The sequence below is a fragment of the Ranitomeya variabilis genome, chromosome 1 (genome assembly GCF_051348905.1).
Source record: "Ranitomeya variabilis isolate aRanVar5 chromosome 1, aRanVar5.hap1, whole genome shotgun sequence".
In the NCBI taxonomy this organism is placed as follows: domain Eukaryota; kingdom Metazoa; phylum Chordata; class Amphibia; order Anura; family Dendrobatidae; genus Ranitomeya; species Ranitomeya variabilis.
This window is the reverse complement of record NC_135232.1, coordinates 676,932,438-676,954,374: the sequence shown is the minus strand read 5'-3', so window position 1 is coordinate 676,954,374 and position 21,937 is coordinate 676,932,438. Positions and strand designations below refer to the sequence as shown.

Below are 21,937 nucleotides of genomic sequence, written 5' to 3'. Positions count from 1 at the left end.
TCTAGCACAAAGGACGTGACTGTGATGAAAACTTAAAGTTTGGAGTCTACTAAGAGCCTCTTATCCAAGTAAAAATATACAAATCATCTAGTAAAATTACCTAAAATTCAAATTTAAATTCAGCAGAAGACGTTCTGTCCTGTAGTGGCAGCAGAAGACTAGTTTATCGCTGTCCTTTATGCAATGATTTTTATAGACTCTATTATTTTTAGCGCAAAATCATTTCACATTTACAGTTTCTTGCGCATAAAATTATGCACGCTATTTTGTAGTTCACAATCTTGTAATTATAGAGGTCCTGCCACTTGCTCAAAAATATTCAAATACCTTGTAAAAATCCCTGAGTTTGCCTTGATTTCTGCTGCTTTTTATATTTTGTGCTTTGTTGCACTGTTGCAGCGGTAATCACGTACACATGCATCTCACAAAATTAGTATATCATCAAAAAGTTAATTAATTTCAGTTCTTCAATACAAAAAGTTAAACTCATATATTATATAGAGCCCTTACAAACAGAGTGATCTATTTCAAATGTTTATTTCTGTTAATGTTGATGATTATGGCTTACAGCCAATGAAAACCCAAAAGTCATTATCTCAGTAAATTAGAATACTTTATAACACCAGTTTGAAAAATGATTTTAAAAACAGAAATGTTGGTCTACTGAAATGTATGTTCAGTAAATGCACTTGAGGCTATGTGCACACGTTGCGGATTTTGCTGTGGATCCGCAGTGGATTTGACGCTGCAGATCTGCAGCTGTTTTCCATGCGTTGTCCAGTACCATGTAAACGTATGGAAAACAAAACCCGCAGTGCACAGCATGTCAATTCTTTGTGCAGATTCCGCAGCGGCTTACACCTGCTCCTCAATAGGAATCTGCAGGTGTAAAACCGCAGGTGAAATCCGCTCAAAAACCATGGTAAAACCGCATCAAATCTGCGGGTAAAATTGCGGATTTTGCAAAAACAGTGCAGAAAAATCCGCACACCAATCCGCAACGTGTGCACATAGCCTAAGCCTTGGTCGGGGCTCCTTTTGCATCAGTTACTGCATCAATGTGGTGTGGTATGGAGGCGATCAGCCTGTGGCACTGCTGAGGTGTTATGGAAGCCCAGGTTTACTTTGATAGCAGCCTTCAGCTCGTCTGCATTGTTGGGTCTGGTGTCTCTCATCTTCCTCTTCACAATACCCCATAGATTCTCTGTGGGGTTAAGGTCAGACGAGTTTGCTGGCCAATCAAACACAGTGATACTGTTGTTTGTAAACCAGGTATTGGTACTTTTGGCAGTGTGAACAGGTGACAAGTGCTGCTGGAAATTAAATTTCCATCTCCAAAAAGCTTGTTGGCAGAGGGAAGCATGAAGTGCTCTAAAATTTCCTGGTAGACAGCTGCGCTGACTTTGGTCTTGATAAAACTCAGTGGACCTACACCAGCAGATGACATGGCTCCCCAAACCATCACTGACTGTGGAAACTTCACAATAGATGTCAAGCAACTTGGATTTTCTGTCTCTCCACTCTTCCTCCAGACTCTTGGACTTGATTTCCAAGGTCTGCCGCCTCAAATAATTTTTCCTAATATTCAAAAGCCGTATTGCTATTCATATTTCATATATTTCCCATTGACATGCCTTAGCATGATAGAGTGCAACCTCTTTTTGCATATTGTACATGGAGGTAGCTCCTCCTGGTATGCACCTAGTGCACACTAGTCTGGATGTGCCAGTTTTTTGTCATATGTATGTTAGCTTACTGACCGATCACTCCGCCCTTCAACATGTGGTGATTTTAATTAGAGCAGGTTCCTACTTACCCAAAAATGCAGGCATTGCTGACAGAGGTGTCCAGTCTAGGGTGCCAAGGAAATGCATGGTAAAAATTAAGTAGCAAGTTTTTGAAGGTCTTACCTCCTAATTTTGTTCCTTTTTGGTCATAGATATTTCATAATTCTCTTAGATTAGATATCATTTACTGGTTGCTCAATGGCACATCATATTGCAGTTTTAAATGTTTGTTTAGTATTTATCATCATGCATATCCCGCGTTATGTATGGTATGTTATGCCGTTTACCGATCAGATTGATTTTATATTTTGATAGATTGGGCGTTACCAAATGTGTGTGTGTGTGTGTGTGTATATATATATATATATATATATATATATATATATATATATATATATATATATATATACCTTGAGCAAGTGGTAAATCTAAATTTAATGTCAATATATTTTATATGGTGCATCCTTATGTCAAAAGGAACAAATTTGAGGGGTAAGACTTACCAATTTGCAAAGTTCATTTTTCACCCAGGAATTCAGACATCAGCCTAAGAGAGGTGTTCACACATATGGGTACCCATCAGTTTTTGAGACCACCTTGACGATGGTTGATGGGATATAATTTGGCCAAATTTTATGCTGTGTCTCAATTTTTTTTCCTAATATTCAAAAGCCGTACTGCTATACATATTTCATATATTTCACATTGACATGCCTTAGCATGATAGGGTGCAACCTTTTTTTGTATATTGTACATGGAAGTAGCTCCTCCTGGTATGCACCTATTCACACTAGTCTGGATGTGCCAGTCAGTTTTTTTGTCATTTATGGGTTAGTAATGGAGGCGTCTTATAGACGCCTCTCCATTATAAGCCTTGGAGCTTGATGTCACCTGACAATACAAAGGTGACATCAACCCCCCAACTATCACCCCACTTGCTATCGCACTAGAGCAAGTGGGAAGAGCGAGGCTAAGTGCCTAAATTGGTGCATCTTATGGATGAGCCATTTCTGGGGCAGCTGAGAGCTGATGTTTTTAGCCTGGGAGGGGCCAATATCCATGGCCCGTTCCTTGGCTATTAATATCATTCCACAGCTGTCTGCCTAGCCCTTGCAGGTTATTAATTACTAGACTGTGGCCCGATTCTAATGCATCGGGTATTCTAGAATATGCATGTCCCCGTAGTATATGGACAATGATGATTCCAGAATTCGCGGCAGACTGTGCCCATCGCTGATTGGTCGAGGCAACCTTTATGACATCATCGTCGCCATGGCAACCATTATGACATCTACGTCGATACTGTGCCCGTCGCTGATTGGTCGAGGGATTTCCATTATGACATCATCGTCGCCATGCTGTGCCCGTCGCTGATTGGTCGAGGCCTGGCGGCCTCGACCAATCAGAGACGCGGGATTTCCAGGACAGACAGACAGACAGACAGACATACAGACAGAAAGACAGGCAGACAGACAGACAGACAGAAAAACCCTTAGACAATTATATATATAGATAAGGGGACTCTACATCACTTGTTTTGGTGGTTCCCCATTTTAATAACAAGGAAAGGCTAAGTATGCAGCTGTGAGCTGATATTACTATCCTGGCAAGCCCCATGAGTACCCCCTTCCCAGGCTATAAACATCTGCTGTCTGTTTTCCATCTGCTGGTTAATAAATTGTTGGGGGGATCCCATGCCATTTTTATCAGAAAATAATTTAGTAAGTAGAAAAATACATATACAGTAAACTACACAAGCAGTGTACTAATTATATTTATGACTGACATTTTCATACCTATCTATTCTATCTGTTCTATTCTGTTGGGTCACGCTGTGATTTTACTGTAAGCGGCAGATGAATTGCCGACATTGCAAAGGATATCAGTGTGTAAAAATCGGATGGCACTCGCATGGTCCGAGTGCCATGTTATTTTTTTCTCCCACTCATTCACTGGCATTGGCGAGTCTCGTCCGAGATACAAGAAAAATCATGCTGCTATTTTTTTCCCAGTCCGATTTCGGCTGATTGCAGATGAACAGGGAATCATAGAACAACATTGGTCAGATTGCAATCCGATTTTTTTAACTGGATTGCACTCGCAGATAAGTATGAGCTCTTATACACACCTCCGGCGCCGTTACAGCTGTGTCAGCACTCATGTTCCCGGGGCTCACATGAGGTTGCTATGTCGCGTGAGTCCGGCGCCCAATCAGTATTGGCATCACTGTCCCCACCTCCAGATGTATAGGTAATCAAGAAGTAGTAAGCGGCCAGCTGCAGTTCTCACTTCCTGTTGACTATTTATACGTGACGTTACAAACTCACATGAGACTTGGGAATGCGAGAGTGCTGGAAATTCGTGGGCATTGGAGGTGAGTATGAGTGTATTTATTTTAAGGGGGGGGGGCAAATTTTCAGATTGAGAAGGGGTTGTCCTAGTAGTGGACAACCCCTTTTACCCTTCATAGGTAATTTAAGGCTCCTTATTCAGGTGTGTGCCTTTTAACTGGTGCACTTTAAGGAACTGAAGTTTTCAGAAAATGCATAATGTATGCAGAATTGTTCTGCTTTCCAACTAATGCATGTTTAAATTTTTAGTCTGTTTATAAAATAAGTGATTCAGGTTGGGAAATAGATATGTTCTAATAATGCAAAAAATATATAAAAGAAAAAAAAGAGCAGCGAAAACTCGTGTGGTCCTGGCTCCAGCTGCCTCCTGTGATTGTGGGAAGGTGGGGTTGCACATTAACTGCTGAGCCTAACAATTGAAGGCTGCTAAGTGCTGGCATAGGTCAAGAATTGTTTGAAATGTTGCAAATGGTTTCCCTGGGTAACAGCAAATCAGGTTCTCCAGGCTCAGAGCTGCATCTCCAAAACGACAGCCAGGTATCAGCATCAGAAGCAGCAGCCACAGCAGCCAGTGTATGACTGCAAGGACTGAGAGCAATGTCTGGACTGCAGGGACCGGGGAGAGCCAGCAGCTGCCTGTAAACTTCACCCCTCCAGCACCACCATGAAGAAGCACTCAGCTAAGGTGGCCCCTGTCTCAACCTTCAGTGTCTCAGAATTACATGCAGCGATCATAGACGGTAATGAGCTCTATATGGCAGCACTGCTCATCTATGCAACTTCTCTGCTCCTCAAGTTCTTTGCACTAGATAGGAATTGTCTGTTCATGGAAGGAGATGCTTATGATCACTTGCATGCTATAATGTGTCATTTTGTTGCTTTGCAGCCTTAGAAATAATATAATAGAAATGCCTACATCCATTTATGCAGTATAGATATCTGGGCTGTCTGTGTATTTGCATATATGCAGTATATTTGCATATTTGTACAGAAAGATCGCTGCTTTTTTTGTGGAGTTTACCATGTAATTATGTGGAATGTCATATGCTTAATAATAATAATGCACCAAGCTGGTACCTAATAGTTTTACCTGAAGTCCTATGGATGGCATATCCTGAATTGTGCACATTGTAGAATCAGTTTTGCTACATTGACAAACTTGAAACTCGGTTTCTACAAAGTAGACAAGGCTTTGCTTACTGTGTAAGAAGAGTTCCTCTTTATATGGAAATCCAACTTAATGTGTCAGAGGGGCAAAATAAATGTGCTTTTATCCAGTAACTTTAGGATGCTATCAGTTAACCTGTTAGCCTAGCAGATGTCATTTGTGGATTTATATATGTTTATGCTTTTGTTATAAAGATACAACTTTTGTAATGTCATGGGGTGGAATTGTTTATTATTTTGTGTAATTTATTGTATCACGTTATTGGTGGATTGGAAGTTAATCTACTGTATTAGGTAATATAACATAAACTGTATCAGTATCAATATCTTGCAGTCACTTTATTAACCCCAAATATTTTAATCCTTACAGTACCGCAGTCTCCTTTTCACCTTGAGACTCCAGATAAAACACAACAAGCTAGTGATAGTGTGCGGAAATAATAATGATAGGTAGTGGATTTATTACCTGGGCGGGAAAAGGTTTTCGGTTTGGTGATACCCACTTTTCCCTCTGCGGGGCGCCTTTCTAATAGTACTTAAAATCCCGCAGATTGTCAAAGCCATTATGGGGCGTCCTCGTTGGACTGTCCTTTTAACCCCTTCCTGTCTGTGGTGCAGAGTTGTTAGTTGGTGGCTCTGCGCTGTTGTGCTCTGTGATGCGCTGTTCCTGCTGCAGTCTCCACTCTCACAATATTCAAGTCTTGTCTGTGGTGACAACAACCTGACGTCAGCCCTAATGCTCAAAAGAGAGAGAGCGAGAGAGATGAAGGGGAGTATAGCCACTGTTAAACTGTAGCAATAATAATCCATGACTGTCCAGATAACCTTGTCCATGCCTGAAAGGATGTGCTGACTGAATGCGGTATTTCTGTCGCATGCTAGTTAATGACAACACTGCTGTGGTGCTGGATACTTCACATTCTGCTTTTATTTATATAGAGTTATGTGGGATTGGAGGACGGACAATAAAGGGTTAGTCCGTGAGTTCGGGGAGTGGGGTGTACAACCTACTATGGCAAATCAGTTATTTCTGTATGAATACAAATATTTAGCATTCTGCATGCTAAACTGCTACTTTATATGGATGAGTGAGAAATCACAAATGTAGGTAGACAACGGCATGGTTAGTACAGATAAACCCATGTATCATTGGATTTTAGTTTTGTTCCGGTTTGTTTTATTGAATGGGAATATCCGAAATCTCACTTGTTCATAGAAGTCCTTGAGTTGTCCTTGTCTGTCAAGTTAGTAAAAATGTTACTTGCATCTGCTTCGTAGACCCCTAAATGGCAAATCTGACTACTTATCATACAAGAACAAATAATTTCTTTAATGGCAAAGTAACTTGAACTTGGCACAGTGACCCTGAATGGTGGCATATGAAGCCCTACTGGATCTGTGGGCACCCACCATATGCATATGCCTAAAAGTAATACTTTAATGGGTGAATACATCAGTAACATACCATGCATCAAAGAATGCCATGATTGTATTTTTGGGGGGGATTTTGTAAAAAGCATAAGTGAAAAATGTCTGTAAAATGAGTGGCATCTATAGAGACTGAATTACGAACCAATAGAACATGAATTTCTAATTTTTTCACCTTTTAAGCGGTCTAATCTTACCCGGTAAGGTGAAAGGTATTCATAAACTAACAAAAGAAAATCAGGAGACAAGATATCCTGTTCTTCATTAGGTTTTGAAGTTGGACTGTGACTATGTCTCAAGGACTTCTTTTATTATAGGTATGAGTGGCATCAAGGTGTAAATAATTTATGTTTTTTGATGATTTTTACTGATTTTACTGTTTATATAAACTGCTTAAATAAAGAGAATAATAGAGGTGACATACAATACAACAATAAGTTTATTTCAAATTGATGGACTTCATGACACAAGGTTGAATCATAAGTGATTCTATATAGGACTATACAATAAAGCTGATAAGTGTATCTTTTGTGGTTATGTCCTGACGAAGAGATAATTTGAACCTTGAAACGCGTTGAATTAAACCACTTTTGTCTATTTGAAACACCTTGACTTTATATCATTATCGGCAGCACGGACTACATCCACAAAATCCTCTATCTTGTCATATATGATACGGTCTCTTGAGGACCCGCTGCAGCTGGAATCCTCATTGAGATATATATGCCTTACCAATAGATCTATCTATCAAGTTAGTGCTATTTGAATTGAAGGAAATTTGTGTCCATCGGATAAGACCCTATTGCGCTGATCTCTCCTACAGTTTATTCCTTAACCCGTAACTAGTATCGGTATGACATACGTATGTAATCCGTAAGCAATGCGTTTTTAACATCAAATTTTACATACTGTAATTCTCTGACATTTCAAGCTATTTTATAACTAATAAAACAATCTTATATACAGATATAGATAGATGATAAACAACAACAAAGATAATAGAATTATCTATTATAAGTATATGACGTATGTGAAAATCCACTGATTAAATATACAAATCCTACCAAAAAAGTGAATAGACACTGGAATAATTAATAAAATATAGAGTACAGACCAAAAGTTTGGACACACCTTCTCATTTAAAGATTTTTCTGTATTTTCGTGACTATGAAAATTGTACATTCACACTGAAGGCATCAAAACTATGAATTAACACGTGGAATTATATACTTAACAAAAAAGTGTGAAACAACTGAAAATTTGTCTTATATTCTAGGTTCTTCAAAGTAGCCACCTTTTGCTTTGATGACTGCTTTGCACACTCTTGGCATTCTCTTGATGAGCTTCAAGAGGTAGTCACCGGGAATGGTCTTCCAACAATCTTGAAGGAGTTCCCAGAGATGCTTAGCACCTGTTGGCCTTTTTGCCTTCACTCTGCGGTCCAGCTCACCCCAAACTATCTCGATTGGGTTCAGGTCTGGTGACTGTGGAGGTCAGGTCATCTGGCATAGCACCCCATCACTCTCCTTCTTGGTCAAATAGCCCTTACACAGCCTGGAGATGTGTTTGGGGTCTTGTCCTGTTGTAAAATAAATGATGGTCCAACTAAATGCAAACCAGATGGAATAGCATGCCACTGAAAGATGCTGTGGTAGCCATGCTTGTTCAGTATGCCTTCAATTTTAAATAAATCCCCAACAGTGTCACCAGCAAAGCACCCCCATACCATCACACCACCTCCTCCATGCTTCACGGTGGGAACCAGGCATGTAGAGTCCATCCGTTCCCCTTTTCTGTGTCGCACAAAGACACAGTGGTTGGAACCAAGATCTCAAATTTTGACTCATCAGACTAAAGCACAGATTTCCACTGGTCTAATGTCCATTCCTTGTGTTCTTTAGCCCAAACAAGTCTCTTCTGCTTGTTGCCTGTCCTTAGCAGTGGTTTCCTAGCAGCTATTTTACCATGAATGCCTGCTGCACAAAGTCTCCTCTTGTAGAGATGTGTCTGCTGCTAGAACTCTGTGGCATTTGTTGTGGATTCTGTTTGTGGGCTCCCTCTGGTGGTTACTGCTGGTACTGGGTGACTTTGGTGGGTTGCGGCCTTTGGTTTCCACCTGTCCATCAGAGGCTGGGTGTTTCCTATTTTACCTGGCCTTTCTGTCATTCCCTTGCCGGCTATCAATGTATTCAGATGTGCTCTGTTTGGTTCCTGCCTACCTGCTCCCAGATCTCTCAGGATAAGCTAAGTGCTGATTTTCAGTTGTTTGGTTTTTTGTCCAGCTTGCTTATTATGTCTCTATGCTAGCTGGTAGCTCTAGTGGACTGAGGTTCTCCCCATGTGCCATGAGTTGACACATGGGTTCTTGTAATCTCAGGATGGTTTTTTTGATTAGGGTTTTTTGCTGACCACTCAGTCCCCTTTTGTATCGTTCTGCTTTCTAGTTTACAGCGGGCCTCAATTTGCTAAAACTATATATATCATTTCTATGTGTGTGCCTTCCTCTCATTTCACCATCAATACATGTGAGGGGGCAACTATATCTTTTGGGGTTCATTCCTCTGGAGGCAAGTGAGGTCTTTATTTTCTCTGCAGTACTAGTTAGCTCTTAGGCTGGTGCGTGGCGTCTAGAACCAACGTAGGCACGCTCCCTGGCTATCTCTAGTTGCGTTTGTCAGGCGTAGGGCAGCGGTCAGCCCAGGTTCCATCACCCTCCCATGTCTGAACCTAGAATTCCTATTCCAGAGTTCTTTTCTGGAGATAGATCTACCTTCCTGAATTTCAGGAACAATTGTAAATTGTTTCTTTCTTTAAAATCTCGCTCCTCTGGAGACCCTGCTCAACAGGTCAAGATTGTAATATCTTTCCTGCGAGGCGACCCTCAGAATTGGGCATTTGCATTGGCACCAGGGGATCCTGCATTGCTCAGTGTGGATGCGTTTTTTCTGGCATTGGGATTGCTCTATGAGGAACCTAACCTGGAGATTCAGGCTGAAAAGGCTTTATTAGCCCTCTCTCAGGGGCATGATGAAGCAGAAATATATTGTCAAAAATTTCGGAAATGGTCGGTGCTTACTCAGTGGAATGAGTGCGCCCTGGCTGCAAACTTCAGAAATGGTCTTTCTGAGGCCATTAAGGATATTATGGTGGGGTTCCCTACGCCTACAGGTCTGAATGAGACTATGGCTATGGCCATTCAGATTGATCGGCGTTTACGGGAGCGCAAACCCGTGCACCAGTTGGCGGTGTCTTCTGAACAGGCACCTGAGACTATGCAATGTGATAGAATTCAGTCCAGAAGTGAACGGCAAAATTATAGGCGGAAAAATGGATTGTGTTTTTATTGTGGTGATTCAGCTCATGTTATATCAGCATGCTCTAAACGCACAAAAAGGGTTGATAAATCTTTTGCCATTGGTACTCTGCAGCCTAAGTTCATTTTGTCTGTGACTCTGATTTTTTCACTGTCTTCCATTTCCGTCGATGCCTATGTGGATTCGGGCGCTGCCCTGAGTCTTATGGATTGGTCATTTGCTAAACGCTGCGGTTTTAGTCTGGAGCCTCTGGAAGTTCCTATTCCTCTGAAGGGAATTGACTCTACACCATTGGCTATGAATAAACCGCAGTACTGGACACAAGTGACCATGCGCATGACTCCCGTTCATCAGGAGGTGATTCGCTTCCTTGTACTGTATAATTTACATGATGTACTAGTGCTTGGTCTGCCATGGTTACAAACTCATAATCCTGTCCTGGACTGGAAAACAATGTCTGTGTTAAGCTGGGGATGTCAGGGGGTTCATGATGATGCACTTCCGATTTCAATCGCTTCATCTACTCCTTCTGAGATCCCTGCGTTTTTGTCTGACTATAGGGATGTTTTTGAGGAGCCTAAGCTCAATTCGCTCCCTCCTCATAGAGAGTGTGACTGTGCTATAGAATTGATTCCTGGCAGTAAGTTCCCTAAGGGTCGTTTATTTAATCTGTCACTGCCAGAGCATACTGCTATGCGGAATTATATTAAGGAGTCCTTGGAAAAGGGACATATTCGTCCATCTTCGTCCCCTCTGGGAGCAGGTTTTTTTTTCGTGGCAAAAAAAGATGGTTCCCTGAGGCCTTGTATAGATTATCGCCTTCTGAATAAGATTACAGTCAAATATCAGTATCCATTGCCATTATTAACTGATTTGTTTGCTCGCATTAAGGGGGCTAGGTGGTTCACTAAGATAGATCTTCGCGGTGCGTATAATCTGGTGCGGATAAAACAGGGTGATGAGTGGAAAACCGCATTTAATACGCCTGAGGGCCATTTTGAGTATTTGGTAATGCCTTTTGGACTCTCCAATGCTCCGTCAGTCTTTCAGTCCTTTATGCACAATATTTTCCGTGAATATCTGGATAAGTTTATGATTGTGTATTTGGATGATATTTTGGTGTTTTCTGATGACTGGGAGTCTCATGTTCTACAGGTCAGGAAGGTGTTTCAGGTTCTGCGGGCCAATTCTCTGTTTGTGAAGGGCTCAAAGTGTCTCTTCGGAGTCCAGAAGATTTCTTTTTTGGGGTACATTTTTTCTCCTTCTACTATTGAGATGGATCCCGTCAAGGTTCAGGCTATTTGTGACTGGACACAACCTACATCTGTTAAGAGCCTTCAGAAGTTCTTGGGGTTTGCTAATTTTTATCGTCGGTTCATTGCTAATTTTTCCAGTATTGTTAAACCTTTGACTGATTTGACTAAAAAGGGTGCTGATGTTGCTGATTGGTCTCCTGCGGCCGTGGAGGCCTTTCAGGAACTTAAGCGCCGGTTTTCTTCTGCTCCTGTGTTGTGTCAACCAGATGTTTCACTTCCTTTTCAGGTTGAGGTTGATGCTTCCGAGATTGGAGCGGGGGCGGTTTTGTCACAGAGAAGTTCTAATGGCTCGGTGATGAAGCCATGTGCATTCTTCTCTAGAAAATTCTCGCCCGCCGAGCGCAATTATGATGTGGGTAATCGGGAGCTTTTGGCCATGAAGTGGGCATTTGACGAGTGGCGTCATTGGCTTGAGGGTGCTAAACATCGTGTGGTGGTCTTGACTGATCACAAGAATCTCATTTACCTTGAGTCTGCCAGGCGTTTGAATCCTAGACAGGCTCGTTGGTCGTTGTTTTTTTCTCGTTTCAATTTCGTGGTTTCATACCTGCCAGGTTCAAAGAATGTGAAGGCAGATGCTCTTTCCAGGAGTTTTGTGCCTGACTCTCCTGGAGACTCTGGGCCTACTGGTATCCTTAGGGATGGGGTAATATTGTCCGCCGTATCCCCAGACTTGCGACGTGCATTGCAGGAGTTTCAGGTGGATAAACCGGATCGTTGTCCACCAGAAAGACTGTTTGTCCCGGATGATTGGACCAGTAGAGTCATCTCCGAGGTCCATTCTTCTGTGTTGGCTGGTCATCCTGGAATATTTGGTACTAGAGACTTGGTGGCCAGGTCTTTTTGGTGGCCTTCCTTGTCTAGGGATGTGCGTACCTTTGTGCAGTCTTGTGAAGTGTGTGCTCGAGCTAAGCCTTGCTGTTCTCGGGCCAGTGGGTTGTTGTTATCCTTGCCCATCCCGAAGAGGCCTTGGACGCACATTTCCATGGATTTTATTTCTGATCTCCCGGTTTCACAGAAAATGTCCGTTATCTGGGTTGTGTGTGACCGCTTTTCTAAGATGGTTCATTTGGTGCCCTTGCCTAAGTTGCCCTCCTCCTCTGAGTTGGTCCCTTTATTTTTTCAGAACGTGGTTCATTTGCATGGGATTCCGGAGAATATCGTTTCTGACAGGGGATCCCAGTTTGTGTCTAGATTTTGGCGGACGTTTTGTGCCAAGATGGGCATTGATTTGTCTTTCTCGTCTGCATTCCATCCTCAGACGAATGGCCAGACGGAGCGAACTAATCAGACCTTGGAAACTTATTTGAGGTGTTTTGTTTCTGCTGATCAAGATGACTGGGTTGCTTTTTTGCCACTGGCCGAATTTGCTCTTAATAATCTGGCTAGTTCTGCCACGTTGGTCTCTCCTTTTTTTTGTAATTCGGGGTTTCATCCTCGTTTTTCCTCTGGTCAGGTGGAGTCTTCGGATTGTCCTGGAGTGGACGTGGTGGTGGACAGGCTACATCAGATTTGGAATCAGGTGGTGGACAATTTGAAGTTGTCTCAGGAGAAGACCCAGCAGTTTGCTAATCGCCGTCGCCGCGTGGGTCCCCGACTTCTTGTTGGGGATTTGGTGTGGTTGTCTTCCCGTTTTGTCCCTATGAAGGTCTCTTCTCCTAAGTTCAAGCCTCGGTTCATCGGTCCTTATAGGATCTTGGAGATTCTTAACCCTGTATCTTTTCGTTTGGATCTCCCAGCATCGTTTGCTATTCATAATGTGTTCCATCGGTCGTTGTTGCGGAGGTATGAGGTGCCCGTTGTTCCTTCGGTTGAGCCTCCTGCTCCGGTGCTGGTGGAGGGAGAATTGGAGTATGTTGTTGAGAAGATCTTGGATTCTCGTGTTTCCAGACGCAAACTCCAGTATTTGGTTAAGTGGAAGGGTTATGGTCAGGAGGATAATTCCTGGGTGGTCGCCTCCGATGTTCATGCGACTGATTTGGTCCGCGCCTTCCATAGAGCTCACCCTGATCGCCCTGGGGGTTCTCGTGAGGGTTCGGTGACCCCTCCTCAAGGGGGGGGTACTGTTGTGGATTCTGTTTGTGGGCTCCCTCTGGTGGTTACTGCTGGTACTGGGTGACTTTGGTGGGTTGCGGCCTTTGGTTTCCACCTGTCCATCAGAGGCTGGGTGTTTCCTATTTTACCTGGCCTTTCTGTCATTCCCTTGCCAGCTATCAATGTATTCAGATGTGCTCTGTTTGGTTCCTGCCTACCTGCTCCCAGATCTTTCAGGATAAGCTAAGTGCTGATTTTCAGTTGTTTGGTTTTTTGTCCAGCTTGCTTATTATGTCTCTATGCTAGCTGGTAGCTCTAGTGGACTGAGGTTCTCCCCATGTGCCATGAGTTGGCACATGGGTTCTTGTAATCTCAGGATGGTTTTTTTGATTAGGGTTTTTTGCTGACCGCTCAGTCCCCTTTTGTATCGTTCTGCTTTCTAGTTTACAGCGGGCCTCAATTTGCTAAAACTATATATATCATCTCTATGTGTGTGCCTTCCTCTCATTTCACCGTCAATACATGTGAGGGGGCAACTATATCTTTTGGGGTTCATTCCTCTGGAGGCAAGTGAGGTCTTTATTTTCTCTGCAGTACTAGTTAGCTCTTAGGCTGGTGCGTGGCGTCTAGAACCAACGTAGGCACGCTCCCTGGCTATCTCTAGTTGCGTTTGTCAGGCGTAGGGCAGCGGTCAGCCCAGGTTCCATCACCCTAGAGCTCGTCCGTTATTTATTTGTACCTTGCTTGTCCTGTGCTATCCCTAGCCATTGGGGATTCATGACAGGCATTGACCTGGACTCTAATCTGAGCTGTTGTTAACCTGCGATTTCTGAGGCTGGTGACTTGGATAAACTTATCCTCAGAAGTAGAGGTGACTCTTGGTCTTCCTTTCCTGGGGCGGTCCTCATGTGAGCCAGTTTCTTTGTAGCGCTTGATTGTTTTTGCCACTGCACTTGGGGACACTTTCAAAGTTTTCCCAATTTTTCGGACTGACTGACCTTCATTTCTTAAAGTAATGATGGCCACTCGTTTTTCTTTACATAGCTGCTTTTTTCTTGCCATAATACAAATTCTAACAGTCTATTCAGTAGGACTATCAGCTGTGTATCCACCAGACTTCTGACAACACAACTGATGGTCCCAACCCCATTTATAAGGCAAGAAATCCCACTTATTAAATCTGACAGGGCACACCTGTGAAGTGAAAACTATTCCCGGTGACTACCTCTTGAAGCTCATCAAGAGAATGCCAAGAGTGTGCAAAGCAGTCATCCAAGCAAAAGGTGGCTACTTTGAAGAACCTAGAATATAGGACATAATTTCAGTAGTTTCACACTTTTTTGTTAAGTGTACAATTCCACATGTGTTAATTCATAGTTTTGATGCCTTCAGTGTGAATGTACAATTTTCATAGTCATGAAAATACAGAAAAATCTTTAAATGAGAAGGTGTGTCCAAACTTTTGGTCTGTACTGTATATGTTTATTAATACATAAGTATAAAAAAATACATATTAGCAGAAAAGGTAAAAATACATTGAGAGTGAAAACACAGAAAAATCACAGGGAAAGACGTATAGTAAGTGGTTCTAAAAATTACATGGTATTATCCTCAACAAAAAAAATAGTGTAATGTAGATATAGCAGCAAGGTTGGTTTATGAATAAATATTAAGTTAACATATAGGTCCAAGTGTATAAGTAAATAATCATGTACAAACACCCCAGCAAATATATCACAATACATATAAATAAATGGGGAGACATTACCAAGCATGGACACCCAAAAGCTCCAAAATAGATATATCATTGAGCTATATAATTAGTGCAGTGCGTGTGTAGTGTACTGTAATATATTTAGCTAATAAAAGAAAAAACTGCTTTGGGGGTCCCCCTTATTTTTCTTAACCAGCTGATGGAAAGCCAACAGTTGAGGGCAGCTGTTTATTGTCTGGGGAGGGGGTAATAAGCAAGGAGCTTCCCAGGCTATTAATAGCAGCTTACAGCTGTCTACGTAGCCTTTAATGGTTATTAACAAGGGGAGACCCCCAAAAAATAATGTGGGGTCACCCCTATTTTTAATAACCAGCAAAGGCTAAGCAGACATCTGCGGGCTGGTAATAATAGGTTGGCTAGTAGACACCCCCATTACTAACCCCTTGAGTTTAAGTGAAAAAACACACAGAACAAAGTTGTTTATTTGAACAAAACACTCCCTGACCCTCTTTTACCCATTTATTAAGATCTAAATTAAAAAAATAGTAATCCTCACCTGTTCGCAGATAATCCATAATGATTATGCCCCACAACGAACCTGAGGTCTGTTACATCCGGATGGTGTGTTGAGTGGTAACATGATGCGACCGCACATAACGCAAGCCGGAAAACAATGTGAGAACGCGCCTGCAGTGATGAGTGATGACTCACGCGACCAATCACAAGCCGCGACGTCATCGAAGGTCCTAAACTCCTCATTCTTAGGAACGGAGGCTGCCGGTTACATCGGTAAGGTCCAGGGGCCGCCGGTCGGGTGAGTATATCCATATTTTTTATTTTAATTCTTTATTTTTTACATGAATATGGATCCCAGGGCCTGAAGGAGAGTTTCCTCTCCTTCAGACCCTGGGAACCATCCAGGATAGCTTCCGATACTTGTGTCCCATTGACTTGTATTGGTATCGGGTATCGGTATCGGCGATATCCGATATTTTTTGGATATCGGCCGATACTATCCGATACTGATACTTTCAAGTATCGGAAGGTATCGCTCAACACTAGTGGTGACATCAATAAGGTGACTGGAATTCATAGCCGATGAACTGCAGTAATCTTACTGACATCAGCACTTGCTGAGACCATTGGCAGTCCCATAGACAGATAGGCTCTTATCAGCAGCAGCTGATGCAGTGATTTGGTGCATAGCATCTCCTTCTTTTCGACTAATATTCTTTTATGGTCTGTGACAACTGCTGTGAGAAAATGAATGGCTGAGAAGTATGGTGTCATCTCTGAAACCCTCCATATATTGGTGTTTAAGACTTCGGATCAGAATTATTACTCAGTACTACACCCGAACTTGGCACAGCTCATATGATGTATTATCATCCACTACTAACAAATGGACAGCAATGAAAAATTGTTTACCTGTCCTTATTATGAGTCTTCTGCATTAGGGCTGTATCTACTCTGCAGTTGAAGATGAGCATCTACTGTCAAATTGTAATACTATGGTGCAGTTTTAAAGTATTTCAAGGGTGTGAAAACTATTACATGGCTGTAATTTTAGAAATTCATAGCCTACTTCTGCCTCGGGGGACGTCATGAGTGCCGTTCATGCATTGCTGTGCCATTAACAGCGCTGACTTGCTCATTTCAATTTCAAAGCCTTGCTTCATTGAAGGATGACCAGGTTCTGAAAATAACCTGTAGTATTATGTGGGATGCATTTAATTATTTGGAATATAACAGATTGTAATATTGGGACTGGATCTATGTAGTGTATATCTGTGTCTTTATACTCACCTGCTTCAAATGCTCGAATTATGATAAGTGGTAGATGGGAGGCCCAGTTATAGCTTTTAGATTAGGCCCAGGAGCTACAATGCCACTATGTAGCAGTATTCAGAGAAAATATCTGACATCTGTAGGTCTGTACTGCACATGTAAATAGCAGAAGTTGGTTGATTGTCCTCTCTGAGTCAATAAGGAATCTAGACAATCTGTAAAATCCAGTTTTTCGATGTCTTGTATCCTTTCTTTCCTTGTATTTTCTCTCCAGTGTTTATCCCTAATTCTCATATGTGTTAAATGAGTTCCCTTTTTAGAAAACCCTGTTCTGTATTGCACACATAACCCTGTGATTTAAATGAACACTGTAATTCTCTATTTCCCTTGTGGGGAAGCTGCAGGGAAAAAAAGATCACTTAGTGCACTTACATTTAATTGTTAGGCAACAGGGGAACACTTTGCTTATTTGCAGGAATTGTGTAAAATAGAGAAGCTCCTTTAGCGGTATTACCATCAATGTCACATCAGTAAATAGCTCCACGCTATTTCAGGTGTATTAAGGATTATATGATACTAGCTATTGAACCCGTTCTACGCCCGGGTGGCGAGCATTTATATTGGAATATGGTCTCCATCCTGGTATGTGCTGCTCCTATCCTGTCATATGCTGCTCCATCCTGCGCCCCCATCCTGTCATGTGCTGCTCCACCGTGTCATGTGCTGCTCCATCCTGCATCCCCATCCTGCCATGTGCTGCTCCACCGTGTCATGTGCTGCTCCATCCTGCGCCCCCATCCTGTCATGTGCTGCTCCACCGTGTCATGTGCTGCTCCATCCTCATCCCCATCCTGTCATGTGCTCCCATCCTGCGCCCCCATCCTATCACGTGCTGCTCCATCCTGCGCCCCCATCAGTGCGGGCGGCTGTGCTGAGTGCGGGCGGCTGTGCTGAGTGCGGGCGGCTGTATGTGGCTGTGCTGAGTGCGGGCGGCTGTATGTGACGTGGCTGTGCTGGGTGCGGGCGGCTGTGCTGGGTGCGGCAGCTGTGGACGGCTGTGCTGGGTGCGGTGGCTGTGCTGGGTGCAGCGGCTGTGCTGGGTGCAGCGGCTGTGCGTGGCTGTAGGCGGCTGTGCGTGGCTGTGGGCGGCTGTGCTGGGTGCGGCGGCTGTGCTGGGTGCGGTGGCTGTGCTGGGTGCGGCGGCTGTCCGTGGCTGTAGGCGGCTGTGCGTGGCTGTGCTGGGTGCGGAGGCTGTGCATGGCTGTGGCGGCTGTGCGTGGCTGTGCTGGGTGCGGCGGCTGTGCTGGGTGCGGCGGATGTGCTGGGTGCGGCGGATGTGCTGGGTGCGGCGGCTGTGCTGGGTGCGGCGGCTGTGGGTGGCTGTGCTGGGTGCAGCGGTTGTGCGTGGCTGTGGGCGGCTGTGCTGGGTGCGGCGGCTGTGGGCGGCTGTGCGTGGCTGTGCTGGGTGCGGCGGCTGTGCGTGGCTGTGGGCGGCTGTGCGTGGCTGTGGGCGGCTGTGCTGGGTGCGGCGGCTGTCCGTGGCTGTGGGCGGCTGTGCGTGGCTGTGGGCGGCTGTGCGTGGCTGTGGGCGGCTGTGCTGGGTGCGGCGGCTGTCCGTGGCTGTGGGCGGCTGTGCGTGGCTGTGGGAGGCTGTGCGTGGCTGTAGGCGGCTGTGCGTGGCTGTGCATGGCTGTGCTGGGTGCGGCGGCTGTGCTGGGTGCGGCGGCTGTGCTGGGTGCGGCGGCTGTGGGTGGCTGTGCTGGGTGCGGCGGCTGTGCGTGGCTGTGGGCTGTGGGCGGCTGTGCTGGGTGCGGCGGCTGTGTGTGGCTATGGGTGGCTGTACGTGGCTGTGGGCGGCTGTGCTGGGTGCGGCGGCTGTGGTCGGCTGTGCTGGGTGCGGCGGCTGTGCGTGGCTGTGGGCAGCTGTGCTGGGTGCGGCGGCTGTGCGTGGCTGTGGGCGGCTGTGCTGGGTGGGGCGGCTGTGCGTGGCTGTGCTGGGCGCGGCCATTTTCTTGGTCCTGCTCCCGGAGTCGGCGCCTGCGCAGTCCGCGCTTTCCGGCGCCATTTTCTTGAAGACACTGCAATGTGTCTTCAAGAAAATGGCGCCGAAAGCGCGGACTGCGCAGGCGCCGATTCCGGGAGCAGGGGAACAGTCACGGCCCGGAAGCGCGTCGGTGGAACGGGTCAGGTAAGTATACTCACCCTCCGCCTCCTGGCTCGTCCCTGCTTGTCCGGTGGAGATCGCGGTGTGCGTTCAGCGCTTACGCATACCGCGATCTCCTGGGAGCGTCGCTCTGTGCGGTCCAGACTGCGCCGGCGCTTGCGCTTGCGCAGTCTATAGAGGCTTCGGACAGAGTGACGCTCCCAGCGTTATATTATAGATGTCACTAACAATGGCTTGTGAACATGATCGTATTGCTATCCAAGTGCTATCCAGAAAAATATCGGATCACACTCTGTCCAATGTTACTCTACGGGGTCGCACGGCATGCCCAATTTGGATACGATTATAGGATCGCTCTCGGTTATTAAAGTCAATGAGTCTGTGGAAAAAACTCAGATTTCACTCTGTTGACATCTGAGTGCACTCCAATTTTCACGGACTGATAGCATGGAGAAGATGGATAAATTTTTGTTTTTCCATCTTCTTCTCATCCAAGAAAATCGGATCACACTCTGATCAAACTCTGATCAGAATGTGATTAGCATTATTTACCCGATTCTCTCAGACGAGAGAAAATACACTGGTGTGACCCTAGCCCAAGTAATAATAGGAATTTCCATCTGAGGCAGGTTCATGGTTTGGGAAAGTTCAATATACTTTGTTTTCTACAAATTTTCTCAAACAAAATCAAACAAAAACCTACTTTCTCAAACAAAATCATACTGGGTGTCAAATTGAATGATAATGGGCACGGTAGAATCTGTTACACCAACATTCATCTCTGATACTTGGAACAGACTCAGAGAAGCTCTTAAAGAGATTGTTTGTGACAAAAAAAAAACAAGAAGAGCAAATGTGCTAAAGTTACAAAGTGACTAATAGTTGTTAGATCGCCGTTAATCCAGCACTGAATTCTTGGCGATTTTGCCTATATTTGTTTACCATACACCTACATGAGCGCTGCAAGCAACACTGGCCTCAGAGGTGATACTTGTACGTGAATACTGAGGCCAGGTATTGGGTGCGTTCGCATTTATGAGTGGCATGTCATCACTGCAGGAAAATAAACAAAGACCAGCGAGAATCACCAGAATATGGTTGGCTGTCTACATATGTGTACACAGCAGTGACTGCCAAGAGTCAGTCTGTGTTTGCAGCGTGCTAGCGTTCCAGCATATTCAGCTGACGGATTTGCTTTAACCCCTTTGCTGTGTCCGACATACCAATAGAATCTACGTCGAATGTGGGTGTATGAAGCGGTCTTAGGAGCTGAGCCTGATTCATACAGAGCTGTTGGCAGTGTTACACATCCAACACCTGCCACTAACAGCTGCAACTGGAGCTAGCTCTGATTGCTGCTGTTTAACCATTTAGATGCCGCTGTCAATCTCTGACCTGACAGTGATAGTTACATACAACTCCAATTCCAAAAAAGTTAAGACTCCGTGTAAAATTTAAAGAAAACAAAAATAAAATTATTTGGAAATCTCTTATAGTCATATTTTATTCACAACAGAACATATAGCACAGATCAAAAGATGGAAAGTAAGATATTTTTCTATTTCATTTGGAAAAAAAATCATTTAGGAATTGTTGGCAGCAACACAACTCAAAAAAGTAGGAACAGGGTCAGCAAAAAGCTAAAAAGCAAGTCATACTAATGAAAAACAGCTAGAGGTTCAGTTTTCAACTAAGTCACATGACAGTATAAAGAGAGCATGTTAGAGAGGCAGAGTCTCTCAGAAGCAAAGATGGTTGGAGGTCACCAATCTGTGAAATACCTCTAAGAATTGTAGAACAATTACAAAAATGGTCCTCAATGAAAAATTGCAAAGACAAACCCATGTGCTTGAGGGAGAAAGGCAGTGGTCAATATTGGATGCTCAATATCTACTGGCCCTCAGGTGGCACTGCATTAAAAATCAGTTGTGCAAATCACTGCATGGGCTCAGGAGTACTTGCAGAAATCATTGTCTGAACACAGTTGTATTATATAGCGTTGTATGAATGCATGTGCAACTTACACATCTGGAAAGGCATTATCAATGATGAGCATTATATAGATTTTTTAAAACATCATATGCCCGCAGCTGTTAACATGTTAAATGGCGCTGTCGATCTCTGACATTTAACTAGCGCAAACTGGATGCGCGTCACTACTTCTGCCCATTGGCGCCCCTGTCACCTGATCGTGAGGCGCTAATGGGTTGGCATGACAACCTGGGGTCTGCACGAGACCCCTGTCATTGTCATTGCTGGTCTGCTGTGAGCGCTATCCCGTGGCCGGCGTTCATAGCAGATGATCAATTCTGCTGCACATTGCAGAGCAGAAGCCTTGCTATATGTAGCACAAGTGATCAGAAGATCTCCTAAGGAGAACTGAAGCAAGTAAAAAGTATAAAAAAAAAGTTTATAAAGATGCAAAAAAATTAAAGTTAATATCACCCCCCTTTTGCCCCATTCAAAATAAAACAATAAAAAGTACACATATTTGGTATCGTCACATTCAGATACGAACGATCTTTCAAAATATAAAAATAATTAATCTGATCGGTAAACGGCGTAATGAGAAAAAAGAATCAAAAAGAAAAGGCCGGAGCGAGCCGTACCCCTCCCCCCCCACGGCGTAGGCGGAGGCCTGCATGACAATGGGTGGGAGAGGGGTGGGGAAATATGCTAATGTGAGGGTGGAAGGTTCTGGCTTGAGAATATATGGGGGTTAGGGGGGAGGGATCTGACACTTCCCGCTCTTGAAGGATCGTGAGCAGTCCCGACCTCCCGCCCTATTGTTGGTTTTAAAAAGGGGGTTGAATGTTTTTGTTTTGTTTGATCGTCATGGCAAGGTTGTTTTTCGGTCATTGTGGCCGTGGCGGC

General features: G+C 44.1%; 1 protein-coding gene and 1 long non-coding RNA gene across 7 annotated transcripts in view; one reads left to right on the top strand and one right to left on the bottom strand.

Moving 5' to 3' along the window:
• LOC143776024 (uncharacterized) overlaps nucleotides 1-6,029 on the bottom strand; it is a 38,375-nt gene extending 32,346 nt beyond the window's left edge. Inside the window, exon 1 of the long non-coding RNA XR_013215754.1 lies at nucleotides 5,772-6,029. This is a non-coding gene — a long non-coding RNA (uncharacterized LOC143776024). The remainder of the gene's footprint in view (nucleotides 1-5,771) is intronic.
• The window catches only part of SLC35F4 (solute carrier family 35 member F4), a 467,648-nt gene that overhangs the window by 227,862 nt on the left and 217,849 nt on the right, over nucleotides 1-21,937 (top strand). The window contains exon 1 of one of the 6 annotated variants that reach the window (XM_077264841.1): nucleotides 4,631-4,878. The exons of 4 other annotated variants lie outside the window; for them this stretch is intronic. In XM_077264841.1, coding sequence (XP_077120956.1) covers nucleotides 4,803-4,878 — 76 coding nt within the window. In that variant the 5' untranslated portion in view covers nucleotides 4,631-4,802. Of the gene's footprint in view, nucleotides 1-4,630; nucleotides 4,879-21,937 lie in introns of those variants that run through there. One more of the 6 variants, XM_077264866.1, reaches the window with a different exon arrangement.